At 41.7% G+C, this 17,859-nt stretch overlaps 1 protein-coding gene across 1 annotated transcript in view; it reads right to left on the bottom strand.

Moving 5' to 3' along the window:
* The window catches only part of RYR3 (ryanodine receptor 3), an 869,465-nt gene that overhangs the window by 183,030 nt on the left and 668,576 nt on the right, over positions 1-17,859 (bottom strand). The window contains exons 66-69 of the mRNA XM_073552155.1: positions 8,582-8,712; positions 8,021-8,341; positions 2,965-3,205; positions 2,790-2,877 (exon numbers count right to left, since the gene is read on the bottom strand). Of these exons, the coding sequence (XP_073408256.1) occupies positions 2,790-2,877; positions 2,965-3,205; positions 8,021-8,341; positions 8,582-8,712 (781 nt within the window). The remainder of the gene's footprint in view (positions 1-2,789; positions 2,878-2,964; positions 3,206-8,020; positions 8,342-8,581; positions 8,713-17,859) is intronic.

Below are 17,859 nucleotides of genomic sequence, written 5' to 3'. Positions count from 1 at the left end.
ACTCGATGGACGCACTGCGCATGTGACCACCTTTTTTTCCAGGAAGATGACACGGTGGGCCAGGGAATGGAGCTTGAAGGGGTGGGGATGGCGGAGGTGTCAGTTGGGCTCGGCGGATCCCATTTCTCTCTTCTCTGATATGCTAGATTATAGAGAGAAATTAATTTTAAGTTAAATTTTTTTTGTGATCGCTGTTATTCGGTGAATAACGGCAATCACATGATAGGGGACTGTAAAAATCAGCCCTGATCATGTTCTCCGGAGCCTCATCTACCCTCCCCCCCATAGCCAAGACCCCGGAGATTTTTTGACGATGGCGGGAGCTATACCCTTATTTCTCAGTGCCGTTAAAAAGTGGTGCTGAGAAATAAGGCCCTTATCTGCCACTGTTAAAAGGCATATTGGCGGTCATCAAGGGGTTAATCTTAATGTTTATTGCTTGTTGCATAGGCTACTGGCCACTGTTGCATTCTATCAGCGATATCTGATCTCCTAGGCAAGGAGTGCGTTGCTTTCAGGATATTTTATGTAGAGCTTATAAGCGCTGCTCTGACACTGCATCCAGCTAGCTTCATTGCCCCTTTGCTCCTCCAATGCTGCAGAGGAAAAGCTGCCTCGTTTTGGAAAATTGGAGAGTGCAGTTTGGACCAGGGGTATAATTATTTCGCTTCTCAAAACTATCAAGCAGGAGTGTACTGGCAAGCAGGATGCAGCGCTGCTGTCAGCTCCCCTGTAAGGTGTCTCCTTCTCCCTTAGTCAGGGAAGCTGGCTTACTCATCGCACCGGCCCTCAGCGTGGTCTTCATGGTGCTCCTGCTTCCTTCTTCCTGTGTGCGTGCCGCAATTCCAGCGGCGTGCCTAGTATGCGTGTGCGTACTACCCCATTCTTAAAGCAGTAGAGCACACATATATTAAATGCCCTCAGCTTGTAGCTGAGGGCATTTAGTGCAACCAGTACACTTGCAAGATGGCTCCCAGACAGTTGCAGGGAGTCATCCTATATAAAAGACTCCCTCTCCTCTAGGGAGTTGCCAAGCAATGTGTGGAATAATTAATTAATAAAGTATCCTACTAATGAGTTGTGATATCTCCTTGTGCCAGATGCGGCCAGTGTCCTGAACCTGTTTCCCTGGTCCCAGTGTGGCCAGTCCTGATCCCGAAGCGCCAGTTCCTGAACTTCAACGGCTAGTCCAGGAACGGCCTGTGTCTGAATCTCATCCCCTGGTCCCGGAGCAGCCAGTTCCTGAACCTCATCCTCTGTTCCCGGAGCAACCATGCCTGAGGCTCATCCCCTGGTCAATGTGTGGCCAGTGCAATAACATTGTCCCCTGGTCCGTGTGCGGCCAAACCCTGATTCAGTATCCTAGACCGTTTGTTTGAACCGAGTCCGAATCCATGTCAGTAATCGTTCTGTAGAGGTGCCAGAACTTACTAGTCTGAACGGAGACCTAACCCTAATCAGTGTCAGCGTACCTGACTCCTGGGGTTAGTAGCTACAGTATCGGGCTCTGCCCAGGAGTGGTATCTGGAAGCTACCTGCAGTCCAGTCTGTCTCGACCATCAGGAGCTCCAGGGAACACCAGGTAGCAGCTTAGCTACCTGGGAAGGCCCGGCCCTGTGGCACAGTCGGTCCACAAATCCACTTGAGCCAACATTGGGCGTAACACAGGATGGAGATGAGCAGTGCACTCCTAAAAATTGCAGCCACTTTGAGATTTATTCCACATTATGAGTAACGTTGCTAATACTTTACATAATTTATCTTGACCTCAGTAACATAATGTACTGTTCTATAGTTCAAAGCTGAATTCCCAACTCTGTAAGCTTTGAAACTGATGTCTCCCAACATAAAACTACACATGCATACAAAAATATGATAAATATGATAAATAGGCAACTTAAAAAAACTACAGATTTTAACCAGTTTGGACAACCTTCATTTAGACAAGTATAAGCATCAATAAGATAAGATGATTATAAGCACCAATAAGATAGCAGACTAGGGGCAAACACACAGATAATCAGGCTTGGTAACACAATATATTCCAAATATAGAGTAACATTTCAAATATCACGTATTAGTTTCTAACAAGGCAATGTGTATTTACAACAAAGACCTGAATAATTGTTTTGTTTTGTCATTGATCACATAATACAGGCTGCTATTAAAGAGAATCTGCCAACAGGCTTTTGCTACGTAATCTGAGAACCCCATGAAGTAGGGGTTGAGACACCGATTTCAGTGATGTGTCACTTATTAGGCTGTGTGCTGTAGTTTCAATACTATCAGTGTTTTATCAACAGGAGATTACCACTGCCGGACTAGCTTCTCTCATGCATCCTGGTCCAACCATGCCCCCAGCACTTATTACATGGAAAGCTGCCAATCAGGGGTGTGGGCAGGGTTAGCTTTACAGCAGAGAACAATCTGATTATGTCACAACTACTGCACACAGTAGAGTAACTGACACATCGCTGGTATCTGGGTCTCCGCTCCAACATTATGTTGCTCTCTCAGATGAGGTAGCAAAAACTTGGTGACAGATTGGCTTTAACAGCTCCACTGTTGTTTTACAATTCCTTCAAACAAAAAAATAAGGGGAATTTGATTTCCAGGTTGCACCCCATAAGTTTAAAATTGAAATCTCTCTTAAGGAAGTAATTATAATAATATTATTTGAGGAAACTGCTTATAGTGCAATTGCCTCATATAATAATTTAGTTCATTCACACTAAATAATATTCAGTCCAAAATGAGTAAACATAGGCAGATCAATAGCTATTCCTTACATGTGATTTGCACCAAAGAATGAACACTTCCGCCACCATTCTGAAAAGCTCATCAGAGTCTACATCCGGTGTTTTGAGCCAATTGGACCTGGCAATAAAAAAAAAAAAAAAAAAAAAATGAATATGATTGAAAAAGAATAAAGTATTAAAGTGTGGTCTGCTCAAATCTTAATACCTGTTGTTATCTACATATCGAATTAGCATCGGGTAGAAGGCATACAGATCTCTGCATAAAATAGCAAACTCATCCAGAATAAGCAGCTCTGCTTCCTGAGTGTCGGCCTTGCTGTCTGCTTTCAACTGCTCCTCCTCTTGCACAATCTTAATTGCTTTCTTCTTCAGTTTCTCCAGCGTGGGGATGAAATGGCTCTTCAGCAGGTCAGGCTGAGCCTTGCTGATAATTGGCTGAGCATAAACTGCAAGCGAACAACAACAGTTACATTAATAACATGAAATAAAAGTATGAGTCTTCAGAGAGGTTTCCAGTAGCACATGTATGGTACATCACTGTGAGAAGAAATGGGTATCACGCTCAGCAGAGTAAGCAAGTCCCACCCAGACATCTCCACTGCTAGAATAAAATTACTGTATCTTTAATGTAATTCTGACTTATCAAGAAACACCCAAATTTCCATTATTTAAGGTAATTGCTACCACAAAATGGAAAAACAATGGATGACAACCCTTGAAAAATCTCAGGCGAAACGCGCATTGGGGACTTTGACTGGAATTGGAAAGGCACTTTATAATGGGTAAGCACTTTATATGATTTACTGCTGTTATGGATTGACCGCTCTTTGACGAGTGATATATATACATGTGTGATTAAAAGGCTACTCCCCACAACCTTGGACGTACATTATGCTCGTAACTATGGGTATTTGCTATTAATTCATTGTGACATTGAATCCTGATTATGGTTTGATATATCCCCAGTTACCATCTTTGTTTAGTCTATTATACCATACATAATTTGCTATATAATAATCAATAACTTATCACCATCTGTGTCTGCAATTCCAGGAAATTGTTTGATCATTTATTGACAACCTCTTTTATCATGCTTGTATTGTATTATTTGTGCTTTTAATTGAATGGACAATGGGTGGGCAAAAGGGGCTTATTCTCTGAGGCCTCCACCATCCTCTACAGGATGATTTAAAGCAGCCACATGTCTCTGATAGTAAAGTACCATGTCAGTAGGTTTTTGAAAATTAATCTGACAGCAGCATGATGTAGGGACAGATATTCTGACTCCAGGGATATATTACTTAGTTTACTGGGTGCAGTAGTTCTGACAAAATTATAGTTTTCTTTAAAGCTGATCTATCTGAGCTTGGAATGATGAGCTTTGTGTTACCCTGCCCACACCACTGATTGGCTGACTTCTGTGTACAGCTATATTGACAGAAAATGACTAATTGATTCAGGAACGTGGTTGGACTAGGAGGCATAAGACACCTAGTCCTCTAGTTATAATCTCCTGCTGAAAACATACTGATTTTGTTGAAACAGCAAAACACAGCTCAGTAAGTACATCGCTGGAACCAAGGTCTCTGTCCCTACATCATGGAGCTCTCAAATTAGGTGGCCAAAAAATGGTGACAGATACCCTTGAAGCCTCCTACACTGCTGTGTTGTGACTCGTGAGTTCATTTTTCCCTTCACCATTGAGGTCTGATGAACTCCCTCCTCTAGTGAAGGAAGGTAGTGAGACTGATTACCAAACACCTGGGCAGCTAGATGATGACTGGGTGGCTGGAATTGAGGACTGGATATAAGGCTGCCGACGCCCTTCTTCCTGGCTGGTGATTTTCCTGCTGGATTCTTGGAGACCAGTCTGATTCCTGCGTCTCAAAGCTAAGTTTTTCTGCTCTGCTTTGTACTCTTCAGTTTTGTTTTTGTTTTGCCTTGTTTTTTGGGAGTTCTGCCATCCCCAGCCGGGGGTGAGCTGAATTCCATTTTTGTCTCTGATCTGTTGATCTTTTGCTCTGTCTTCAGAATATACCTGAGTGCTGATATAGTCTTTTGAAGCCTAGCGACTTCAGGGCCTGTTTTTCCCATCAGTCGGTTGGCTCATTTTGATAGGGTTTTTGCAGATGGCAGACAGCAGCTTTCCTATCCTGTCCTATGTAGTTAGCTTGGGCCCCATCATTTGCTCAACCTATCTTTCTATCTGTGTTAGTGTTTTCATCTTGCTTCACCGTCATTATATGTTGGGGGCTGCCTATTGCTTTGGGGTCTGCTCTGGGGCAGTTTAGTTTTTCCCCTTTCTGTCTTTAGGCTATGTAGTTCTCCGGCTGTGATCGAGGGGTCTAGGGCACCGTAGGAACTCCCCACGGCTACTGCTAGTTGTTGTGGATAGGTTCAGGGGTCTGCAATCCGATAGCTGCCAACCTCTCTGGTTTTTCTGGACTTAGCTGGTATTTTGTTTTTTCCTCCCTCGGTGACTCATCATAACACTGCTGTTTCAGTTTCAATTAAAGTATATCATAGAATAACGAAAACCTGCCGACAGATCTCCTTTTACTGGAAATTGTGTGGACTCGGTTTTTGGTATGATTTAGGCTCTACATAGTATTTTGCGCCACTAATTGGACATTGATGAGAATGTTTTGCTTGGGGATCTCCACAACCTTTTGTCCATTCTGTCTGGTAACCATGATTGAAAGTAAAGTATATCAAAGCCTTGAACTCAGATAAGAAATTGTGAAATTGACTTTTAGTATGAGGGAAATAGCAATACTATGTACAATTTAGAAGGATAAGCCAAATGAAAGTATTTTCTCCCATTAAAGCAAGCTATTATACACCATTACCTACTGAAAAATGAGGGCCCAACTGCAGTGAAGTGGCCTTCACTGACTTTCATTGCAGGGAAATCATAATGTTTTTGGCACATCCTAAAAAACCTGCCATAACAATACTGTACATGATAGCAAATTGCTTTTAAAAATTACAAATTACCACTCTATAAAAACAGCCCCAATACAGAGGTTTCATCTGTTCAATATTCAATACCTTGTAAGGTGCTATAGCTGTAGAAAAATTCAGTTTCTAGAATTTCTTTGGGGATTTAGAACGGATTGTCTGTGATAGTAACTAACTTTCTACTGAATCTTTCTACTGTCTCCTTCATTCTGAACTCTTTATACATAACATACAGCAAAAAATAATCCTTAACTGTGTCCTCATCAATACAGTTCAGTCAGAAGCTGCAATGCATTATCACGCGGCCTCACAAGTTCATTTCACTTAAAGGTCAACCAGAGGATGCTTGGATAAATCTCTGGGGATTATGCTAGATCCAAAATCGAGAAATGTGTCTCTCAATAGTCAGACGCCATATATAGTTATGTGTGAATATAATCTGATCAAATAAAATCTTGTGAGACCCATTCAATCTACTTGGAACAAAAAGAGAAATACGGTAACTCTAAAATGATGTAGAAAAAACTGTAATGTTACTTTAGGTTAAGTATCAACTATGTATTATTTTTACCTTTAGTACTTTTTTAAGTAGATGTAATAAAGTCTATAGGACTGTTTTTTTTTAATTTTAGCTTTACTATTTTTTTATATTAGCTCGTGATTTAGGTGCCGAGCTTGTTCACAAGTGCATTACAGCTGCAAAATAAATGAGTTTTCTAAAATCTCATTCACACGGGCATTTTTTTCTTTACGTTTTTAGAGCTGCGGTTTTTTTTCCACCACAGCATGTCAATTCCTAAAGCAGTTTTGCGGCATTTTTTAACCAATTGACTGCATAAATAAGGTATGAGATACGCATAATAAAAGTGCGTAATGTGCGCTTGCAGAAAAAATGCTGTAAAATGAACTGTGTGAACATACCCTACGGGTTTAATCTTAGTTGACCCTAGTCCTACAGTACTTAATCTTTAGTACCTATTTTGTATTTACACCCAGTGCAGGGCAAATACTTTACAAATTTGGATAGGGCAAATGTTTCCAATTTTCATTTGAAAAATTCAGGTTTTTTTTGTTTATGTAAATTCCTTAATAAACTTTACCGACTTAAATTTATTTAGGTTTTTTTTTTGTAAATTAAATAATTTTTATTGAAACATTTCAAATGCAAATTTTCCATCTTTTAACTAACATAAATAACATAATAATTCCATAGTATAATATATAAACAAAGTAACTCAACTCCTAAATTTAATATTAACATAAAGTACAATGTACCGCTAAAAAAACAAATCTCAAAACCATGGGAATACATAACAGCACTCCATAGTTATTGTTTGTAAAGTGGCACATTCCAGATTTGAAAAATATGATTGCGTGCCCACGTCAGAAATAGGCTGCATCATTAAAAGGTTATTTTAATTGTATATGGCCAGAATTAGTTGTAAGTTATTATAGAATTCTTCCAGATCACAGGACAGGAAGGGTTATCATGCATACCTAGTAGCAGGAGTTCTATAAAACCAAATAGTGGCCAAGATTATTTTTTTTTAATATTTGATCGTTATGTGTTTATAGTTTTGTACTATGTGAACTATTGTCATCCTACTGTTGTGTATTAGCAACGGACAAATCCATAATAAAATGGTTTATGGATAAAAATGTAGAAAAAGAAGTTCAGATAAAGAATTACATGACTACTATAACTAATCGCTGAGAGCGCGAGAAGCTCCTGGACCATTCCTCGTCGGCCACTTCCTGCTGGGCTTCCTGTGGCGCCGACGAGCGAAGCGTGGAGCCAGGCGGGAGGACGCAGGATCGCTGCGTCTGACAGGTAAGTAGCGATCCCCGACCACTGCTATATCGCTGGTGAGATCTGCCTGTGTGGCAGCTCACTAGCGACCACCTAGTGATGCACCAGCGATCCTGACCGCGTCATATCGCTAGTCGGGATCGCTGGTGCATCGCTAGGTGTAACGGTACCCTAAGTGAACAGTATCAAGTGACAAAAAAGAGGCTAGTGTAGAGAATCTGTATCAATAAAAAGACAGCGAGACCTGTTAGAGGCTAATGATAGAACTGCTAACGCGTTTTTTAGGCAACATAACTCAAAGGGTTTTTTTCCTTTTTATCTTAAGACTAAGTATGTCTTACATAAAGTAATATCTCTGTCAGGGGCAGGATAAATGTCAAGTGGATTTGCACATAATTACTTTGTGAAAAAGATTTCCAAACTGAGTATCTGGCCAGTGATGGAGAACGTTTAGGGACATGAATGTAGAGATCATTACATGTGGGGTTACCTGCAATTCTCTTCATCCATGACGCTTCATCTATTCCCAGATTGTTGTTAATGATTTTCAGGATGTTGCCCAAGATGACACTTAGGTGTTCCGAGGTCACTTGAGTACAGCACGGTCTGGCATTTTCCGGTACATTTTCTGTTCCCCTCTCCCACCAGTAGGAAAGGTAGTTGCACAACATTGGCAGTACCACCTCAATAACATGTGGCATCTCTGTATACCTGGCTCCAGACTCGGCCAGATCATTAATTTCTTTCATCAAACCTTCCAAATGAGGCATTTCTGGGCACATTTCTTCAACAGTGTCTGGCATTCCTAGAACTTCAATCCATAAATCACCATTAAAATCCTTGATGGGTCTACAGCAAAAACATATGACTAATGATTTAGACATACAGAAGTGGCAGCCACCAACGTGAAGGCTGCAGAACGTTACTAGCATAGTATACAATATTTGTGTAACACATCCGTTCTCATTCACATTCAATGAGTAGTGCACTGTACAGATATCTGCTTGCTACAAGTTACATACAGTTTAATAAACAACGGAACAATACTTACTGGCTCTTTCTCTGGGTGATTTGGTGTTAAAAACGGAGAGAGAGTTGTTGTGATTTAGGGATGGCTCAAGAAAAGCTACAGGAATGGCTCCAGCCAGTGCTGCCAGGCATTCTCCCAAGGCTGGTCTCTGCCTGTAAAATTAATGTATATTTGTTTCAAAGGACACGATCAGGATAAACATTTTAAAATATATGTAAACTGGTTTGTCTGACTTGCAATTTGAAAATAAAGTCCTTTAGAAATGAAACCTCCAGCACCAAAAAAACAAACAAAATGAAAACATATTTTTATTGCAGAGTAAAGGCTATAATGAAAGTACAAGAAAGTAAAAAAAAGAAATAGAATCCATAAGCTTATGTGTTTCGGATCAAAAATAATCCTTTTTTGTAGTAAGAGTTATCTTTAAATGGTTTCAACACTCCAATTAATTACAATACTAATTATTGATGTGGTTCATATACTATATATATATACAGTGGGGCAAAAAAGTATTTAGTCAGTTAGCAATAGTGCAAGTTCCACCACTTAAAAAGATGAGAGGCGTCTGTAATTTACATCATAGGTAGACCTCAACTATGGGAGACAAACTGAGAAAAAAAAATCCAGAAAATCACATTGTCTGTTTTTTTTTCATTTTATTTGCATATTATGGTGGAAAATAAGTATTTGGTCAGAAACAAAATTTCATCTCAATACTTTGTGATATATCCTTTGTTGGCAATGACTGAGGTCAAACGTTTTCTGTAAGTCTTCACAAGGTTGCCACACACTGTTGTTGGTATGTTGGCCCATTCCTCCATGCAGATCTCCTCTAGAGCAGTGATGTTTTTGGCTTTTCGCTTGGCAACACGGACTTTCAACTCCCTCCAAAGGTTTTCTATAGGGTTGAGATCTGGAGACTGGCTAGGCCACTCCAGGACCTTGAAATGCTTCTTACGAAGCCACTCCTTCGTTGCCCTGGCGGTGTGCTTTGGATCATTGTCATGTTGAAAGACCCAGCCACGTTTCATATTCAATGCCCTTGCTGATGGAAGGAGGTTTGCACTCAAAATCTCACGATACATGGCCCCATTCATTCTTTCATGTACCCGGATCAGTCGTCCTGGCCCCTTTGCAGAGAAACAGCCCCAAAGCATGATGTTTCCACCACCATGCTTTACAGTAGGTATGGTGTTTGATGGATGCAACTCAGTATTCTTTTTCCTCCAAACACGACAAGTTGTGTTTCTACCAAACAGTTCCAGTTTGGTTTCATCAGACCATAGGACATTCTCCCAAAACTCCTCTGGATCATCCAAATGCTCTCTAGCAAACTTCAGACGGGCCCGGACATGTACAGGCTTAAGCAGTGGGACACGTCTGGCACTGCAGGATCTGAGTCCATGGTGGCGTAGTGTGTTACTTATGGTAGGCCTTGTTACATTGGTCCCAGCTCTCTGCAGTTCATTCACTAGGTCCCCCCGCGTGGTTCTGGGATTTTTGCTCACCGTTCTTGTGATCATTCTGACCCCACGGGGTGGGATTTTGCGTGGAGCACCAGATCGAGGGAGATTATCTGTGGTCTTGTATGTCTTCCATTTTCTAATTATTGCTCCCACAGTTGATTTCTTCACTCCAAGCTGGTTGGCTATTGCAGATTCAGTCTTCCCAGCCTGGTGCAGGGCTACAATTTTGTTTCTGGTGTCCTTTGACAGCTCTTTGGTCTTCACCATAGTGGAGTTTGGAGTCAGACTGTTTGAGGGTGTGCACAGGTGTCTTTTTATACTGATAACAAGTTTAAACAGGTGCCATTACTACAGGTAATGAGTGGAGGAAAGAGGAGACTCTTAAAGAAGTTGTTACAGGTCTGTGAGAGCCAGAAATCTTGATTGCTTGTTTCTGACCAAATACTTATTTTCCACCATAATATGCAAATAAAATGAAAAAAAAAACAGACAATGTGATTTTCTGGATTTTTTTTTCTCAGTTTGTCTCCCATAGTTGAGGTCTACCTCTGATGTAAATTACAGACGCCTCTCATCTTTTTAAGTGGTGGAACTTGCACTATTGCTGACTGACTAAATACTTTTTTGCCCCACTGTGTATATATATATATATATATATATAAGATAGTGCTCACTGTTTGTGTTGGGAGACACTCACATGGCTACGATATTGAGGTAGACAGGCACGGTTTTGCACGTAAAACAGTCTAAGCGGTTTATTGTGCCATCATAAACCACACCGTAAGCCATGTTATACTTCACAGGCTTACACATAGTCCATCACATTTCATAATATACGGCTTTAACACGCTGTCACTAAACACGCTGGACCTCCTCACTGTCCAGTTACCGTGGACGTCTGCACCCCGTACAGTTGATTAATGTCCATGGAACACAACGGGCACCAACAGTCATATCCCTATGTCCGGGGTTACCTTACAGGAGCTCCTGCTCCAGATGCTGACTCCTGTCAGTACTCTCTCCCAGGGAAGCTGCCAAACTGGGATCACCGTCCCGGACAACGCCTTGCTCACCAGGCCAGCTGACAGTCCAGATCCACAGGCGGACGGTGGCTCCCCCAATGCAGCGCCGACACTGACTTTGCAAACACGTGGCCACTCTGGGTGCTATTCAGGACGTCTGACCCCTGCGGGGACCGTCCAACACCCAGGCCTCATCGGGTGCTATTCAGGGATCCGATTCTACTCCCAGGATCTCCCAACACACTGGCCTCACCAGGTCCAGGGCCTCAGTGGGTGCTATTCAGGACGTCCATCCCCACTTTGGAACCGTCCAACACTCACGCCTCATCGGGTGCTATTCAGGGATCCGATCCTACTCCCAGGATCTCCCAACACACCGGCCTCACCAGGTCCAAGGTCGCAGCACCTGCTCCAGGGATCCAATCTTACTCCCAGGATCTCCCAACACTGACCCTCCAGGACCTTGCACCCTGAACCACTCAGGTACACACTCTCTATCCATGTGACCCACCTCAGGCACATTATATGGTACATAACCACGCCCACAGCTGAGGTAAAGATCACATGGTCATGACCTCAGTGCAGGTCGTTTTAACACACCCAGTCATACACACACAGGCTTTATTTTGGGCGTTCAGACACACACCCCAGGGTGGGTTTGTAGGTGACTGGTCCCACCCATCTCACCAAGTCACCTGGAAGCTTCCCTAATATACAGTAACAAACCCTCAGCAGTAGATCTGCTGATCAATACACGTTCCAGCTTCCATCACAGGGCCACCCACCCTGTGATACATATCGGCCATTTGCAATCCTGCCGCTCATCATTTCCCCATCACAATAAAGGAAACACCTGCATGCATGTCCTGGGAAGGCCATACAGCACCACCTAGCTGTCACGGGTCACTGCATCCCTATATATATGTTCAGGGTTTAGCAAAAGGTCATTAAATGTAAAACCAGATGGTCACCTGTTCAGAGATTACAATCTTAACACTTACCTTCTAACCAAAGAATGTAAATGACCTGGTTATTTACACTTATCATCTAACAAAGATGAGTTACTTGATTAGACCTTTCCCAGGAGATGTTTATCCTATATATGTTAATTGGAGGTTGTTAAGTCCCCAGGGACATATACCATGAGAGATCACAGCTTTTAGAGAAATTTGAATATACAGTTTTTAACATATAAAAAAGCGGACTGAACTCTGGGGAGGGACACAGAAAGCAGAGATTGGAGATGTGAGACTCAGGGATGAGGAGAGAGATGGCAATGAACACAGATTGATGGATTTCTACCTTGAGAATGTAATGTATGAATAATATTTCTTTTGATTCGCATGCAGTTTTATTGCTTATACTGTTTATTATTTAATCTTATCATTTATTAAGTAAAATCAGTTTAGTTTTATTCAACTGTTGTGTGAGCATTTTTTATTCATTACAATCTTTTGAATCCGTTACAAAACAAAGTGGTGTCAGAAGTGGGATTGTTTTGAATAAAAATGTTTGCAAAATTGAATAACTTTGTTAAGAATAGGAAAACAGTTGAGAGTAGTAGTGTCAGATCCTTGCCAGAATGGGTGTTATCAGGAAAGTGGACCCCAATGGCACAGGAATATAACAAGTATTTGGAGGGACAATGCTTACCAAATCCCCAGGATGTGGCCACCAAATTTGATCTCTCAAGGTATGATGCAAAGGAAAAGAAAGCAGCTGCAGCTGTTGGATGGGTCTGTGTTCAGGCATTTCAAAGTTTGCAGGAGGAGATTGATAACTTGCTTTTAGAGCTGTATACAGCTACAGAGCAAAGGATTAGCTTGCAATCAGCCTTGAGAGACCAATTAAAACAGCATGACAACATGCAAAGTAATTTTGAAGCTTATGTGGTTAAAAATGTGAATAAGAATAGGCACAGGAGGAGACAGCAGCCAGTGTCAGATATTTGTACTGCACAAATTAGAACCATGTTTGCACATGAGAAATGGTCAGATTTGCTAGAATGGGTGGGCTCTGACAGTGAGACAAATGAGGAAGAAAGGCATGCCAGACCCATTGTAACAACAAAAACTAGGAGAGAGTCACACAGCGTAGTGGAGATAGGATGGATGCAGGAAATGAAGCTATTGTAGTAGAAGCCGCAGTGACAGAGGGAATTAGGGGTTATACAGCAGGAGAGCTAACCGAACTGGGTACCAGGTACAGACAGCAACCAGTGAAAGTTTGTTAACATGGATTCTCAGGTTATGGGATCATGGTTCTGACAAGATTATTCTGACAAGCCGGGAGGCAGTAGAAATTGGTAGTATATGTATTGATCCTATGGTACGTCTAAAATTGACACGTGTAAGGGACACTGCAGATAATTTCTCTCTGTTAAGGGGGTTTTACATTACCGATTTTGTGACGTTATAGTGATATCGCTAGCGATATCGCTATGTGTGATACTTACCTCCGACCAGCTCCCCCGCTGATTATCGCTGATCGCACGAGAAGGTCCTGCTCCATTTCTCGTCGGGCGCTTCCTGCTGGCGCCGATGAGCGACGCGTGGAGGCCGGTGGGAGGACGTCAGGATCGCTGTGTGTGAAAGGTGAGTATCGTGCACTGCGTCGCTGCTGCATCGCTGTGAGATCTTCCTGTGTGGAAGCTCACTAGCGATCATTTAGCGATGCACCAGCGACCCTGACCGGGTCGGATCGCTGGTCGGATCGCTAGTGCATCGCTAAATGTAAAGGGGCCTTTACACTTGGTGAGAGATTCTGTGGCACAAATGTATGACTCTCCTACTGAATTAATACCACAAACTCGATGGGAGTCTCTTGCAGACGGAGTTCAGAGATTGAGAGAAATCGCATGTATAGGTGTTATAGCTCGCAATCCTTTGCCAGATTTGAATGATCACTTTGCTGTTGTAGAGTATTGGAAGGGACCAGATGCTGCAATATTGATAGTAGTGATGAAGAATAAGTTCATAGAAGGTGCCCCTGCTGCTCACAAATCCACATTATTCACTATGTTCAGTGCACTTATGGGAAATTCCACTACTGTCTACACAGCATTCAATTTAATCTCCCAGTTATCTGCTCTAGAGAAAGCAAAAGTGTCAAAAAAATAGTACAGTAGAGAGAGTAGATCAAGGAAGGATAATAGAGGATGATACCCAAATTAGAAAGTGCAGGAAGGAGTTGTTTTGTGACCTGACAGCTTGTGAAGATAGATGGGATTTCTAATAGTGACCTGTTGATAAGATGGCAAGATCGGAGGAGGAGAAGTAAATTGCAAATCGCCAGGCCCTGGAGGGTAGAGACAAATGAGATAGGGGGTTTGAAAGATAGAGGTGGGACCAGATGAAGGCATACAAAGCCCCTACTGTAACCGCCCCTTGCTCTCCTCCAATACCAAGGCATACTACACCCCCTGCCCTGATTCCCTCATGGACTCATTTTAATTGCAGATTTTAAATAAAAGTTGTGGAACATCCCCTGAGAATTGTGTTTGAACAGTTTTGCCATTTTTTGATATTGTCTAATGATGTGACGTATGCGCTGGCAAAGATATATGATGAATTAGGTTTGGTCTTGGTGGTGCATAAATGTGCATTTCTCACTTGAGGGCTTGTAGTACCTTCCAACTGACAGACCGCTGTCATTTGGTGCTAGACCTTGATGTTTTTAAATGGTGAAAGACCACTGTATGTGGGCGCTGTGTGAGAGAAGCATACAAGGAAAAGAGGGAGTGAAATTACAGACAATGAATTTAAGACTAGTGTGAGATGACTGGTGAAATACAGGGGGTTGAATAAAGAAATAGATGAATTATTTGTACTACTTGTTTTTGTCACTGTATGTTGTTTGTACAAACCCCTGTATTTGTCATGGTTATCCTCTGTTAAATTGGTTCTCAGACAAAGAAAAAAGAATCCACGTGGTATTTTTATTTTTTTATTAGCTCATTCTTTCAATTTTGTTTGGTTTTAAAAGGAACTGTTTTCTCCTGTAAGTCCACTAAATGTTGGATTGAGGGGTGGAGTATGTAATTAACCTTTTGTTTGCTTGAAGGAGTGAAAGAAGAAACCTTGGTCATTTAATTTACATGTGATTACAGTGATGATATTTCATTTGACTTTTATTTTTGACTTTTTCCCTTCTTTTTGGGAGCTCCCGTGCATATTGGGTTTTGAAGAATGTATACCTTAAAGAAATGATTTGAGTGAATGTTTGTTTGCTAATGTTGGTCTTTTGTTCTTGGTATAGCTTTGCTCACCTACACCTGAGTACAGTATTAGCATGCAATACAAATGTGTGGTTACCAAAAGTGTGTTTTTTGTTTATATGTAAATGAGAAACTTTCCTGCTCACTGAATGAATGCATTAGGTGAAGCCAGGGATAGTGTGTTGATGTAATGTGTATGTTAGAATTGGGTTAATAGCATATTGGTTTGGGTTCTGTTTTCCCTATTAAAATGTGGAAACATGTAATTGTACTGATTCTGATTAGTAGTAACATTATTTTGTAATCTCAATTAACATGATTGTTCTGGAAATTATGATCATCATTATTACGCAAATGTGATTGACATGAATTTGATCTGTTTGATAACTGGTGTTTGATATTCTGGAGTTATGATTTATTACAGTGTATAAGTACATACATATATGATATATATCCACATTATATTTAGTAGTTATCATCTAGAATAGAAATTTTTTTTGCTACAGTAGAAAATTTCAAAGGTCGTTCTGGGCACAGTAAATTGGACCAACAAACCTAAAAGTACAGTAATTTTGCTTTATTCATTTGATGAAGTGGTGGAGAAACAAGCCACCAGGACTGTGAATCTATTATGGACTGAGTTATCTTGGACAAGTTAATCCATCTGGGACTGTTGCTTTGGACTGAGTTAGCTCTGCCAAGACTTTGGAACTTTCTCAAGTGTGATTCTGAATTTCACTTTCTCACAGTGCAGGCTGTATCTGCAAAATGTCTAGTTGAGCACTGAGACTGAGCCCAGATGCTGCTAAACCATCACCAGGGTGAATCCTCATAACTGCCAGCTGATGACAAGAGAGGGTAGAACTAACCCTAGAAGCTTTTGACTGAAAACAAATGGCGTATAAAGTGAGGCCCTGAACAGCTGCAGAAATAGAAGATGATGGGACTCTTATGTTCAGCTATGGACACGTGCATGCCCCTCCCCCTTTGCTTTGGAAAAAATGAGGGGTTATTTGTCATAAAAAGGGCAGGGACAGATTACTCTTTAGAGTCTGTTCTTTTGCTATACAGGAAATGTAGTGAAGGCACCCTGTGGCAACAGGCCATTGGTGATGAGGGCACAATAATCCCCTTGCTTCCCTGCAACAGACCCACTTAGATGTGTGGTCTAAGAAGATCCAAAGAGAGAATATTTCTAGAAAGACATTTGATATTTGATATTTGTTCTTTTTTTGTTTGGTCCAATGTTTGTTTTTTTGTTTTGTTTTTTTTCCTTTTAAGCCCAGGATGTTGTTTTTTTTTTTTTTTTTACCAAAGTGGTTTTCTATTGGCAAATAAATAAATATATAGTGAACAATGCATTAAATGTTAAATTGTTTAGGAAGAATTAGTATAGTTTAGTGGCAGGTTAATTAATTAAAGTGGTTGAAACTAGGGTGGAATGTAGTAAAGGGCCCATCACACTAAGCGAGATCGCTAGCGATCTCGCTAAAGCGTCACCGATTTTGTGACGCAGCAGCGATATTGCTAGCGATATCACTATGTGTGATACTTACCTCCGACCGGCTCCCCCACTGGCTATCGCTGATCGCGCGAGAACGTCCTGGACGATTTCTCGTCGGGCGCTTCCTGCTAGGCTTCCTGTGGCGCCGACGAGCGACGTGTGGACGCGGGCGGGAGGACGTCAGGATCGCCGCGTCTGACAGGTAAGTAGCGACCCCGACCGCTGCTTTGTCGCTGGTGAGATCTGCCTGTGTGGCAGCTCACTAGCGACCACTTAGCGATGCACGAGCAATCCATATCGTTGTCGAGGATCGCTGGTGCATCGCTTAAGGTACTGTCACACTAAGCGATATCGCTAGCAATATCGCTATAACTTGTGACGTTATAGCGATATTGCTAGCGATATCGCTGTGTCTGATACTTACCTTTGACTGGCTCCCCCGCTGGTTATCGCTGATCGCACGAGAACGTTCAGGACCGCTTCTCGTCATCAGCTTCCTGCGGCGCTTCCTGTGGAGAGACGAGCGACGAGCGCGGAGCCGGGCGGGAGGACGCAGGATCGCCTAGTGTGACAGGTAAGTAGCGACCCCCGACCCCAGCTCCATGCGTCGCTCGTCGTCACAGCAGGAAGCGCCGCAGGAAGCTGATGACGAGAAACAGTCCTGGACGTTCTCGCGTGATCAGCGATAACCAGCGGGGGAGCGGGTTGTAGGTAAGTATCACACACAGCGATATCGCTAGCAATATCGCTATAACGATATCCCTGCACCATATCTCAGGTGTTCATGTTTTGGAATTCCTATCGATCTCCTTTTTCATCATTAATAACATTGGAGGGTGAGCTGAATATAATTTTTTCTCTTTTTATCTTGACTTGCAGTGTGACTACTTACGTTTTTTGCACAAAAATGCAGCCAATCACAAGAATTCATACAATAGATTAAAGTATAAATGGAACGGATTTGAAACAAAATATTATTCACATATAATGGGCCCTAAATATTTCTATGGGGATGCCTAAAATAGTTTTACATCTTTAAACAATTAATCAGCAGCCATACGACAAAAATACAAAGTGAATAATTAAAAAAA

The sequence above is a fragment of the Dendrobates tinctorius genome, unplaced genomic scaffold (genome assembly GCF_039654945.1).
Source record: "Dendrobates tinctorius isolate UK_male_01 unplaced genomic scaffold, ASM3965494v1 ptg000186l, whole genome shotgun sequence".
In the NCBI taxonomy this organism is placed as follows: domain Eukaryota; kingdom Metazoa; phylum Chordata; class Amphibia; order Anura; family Dendrobatidae; genus Dendrobates; species Dendrobates tinctorius.
Note: the sequence above shows the minus strand (reverse complement) of the source record. Positions and strands in the feature narration are given on the sequence as shown.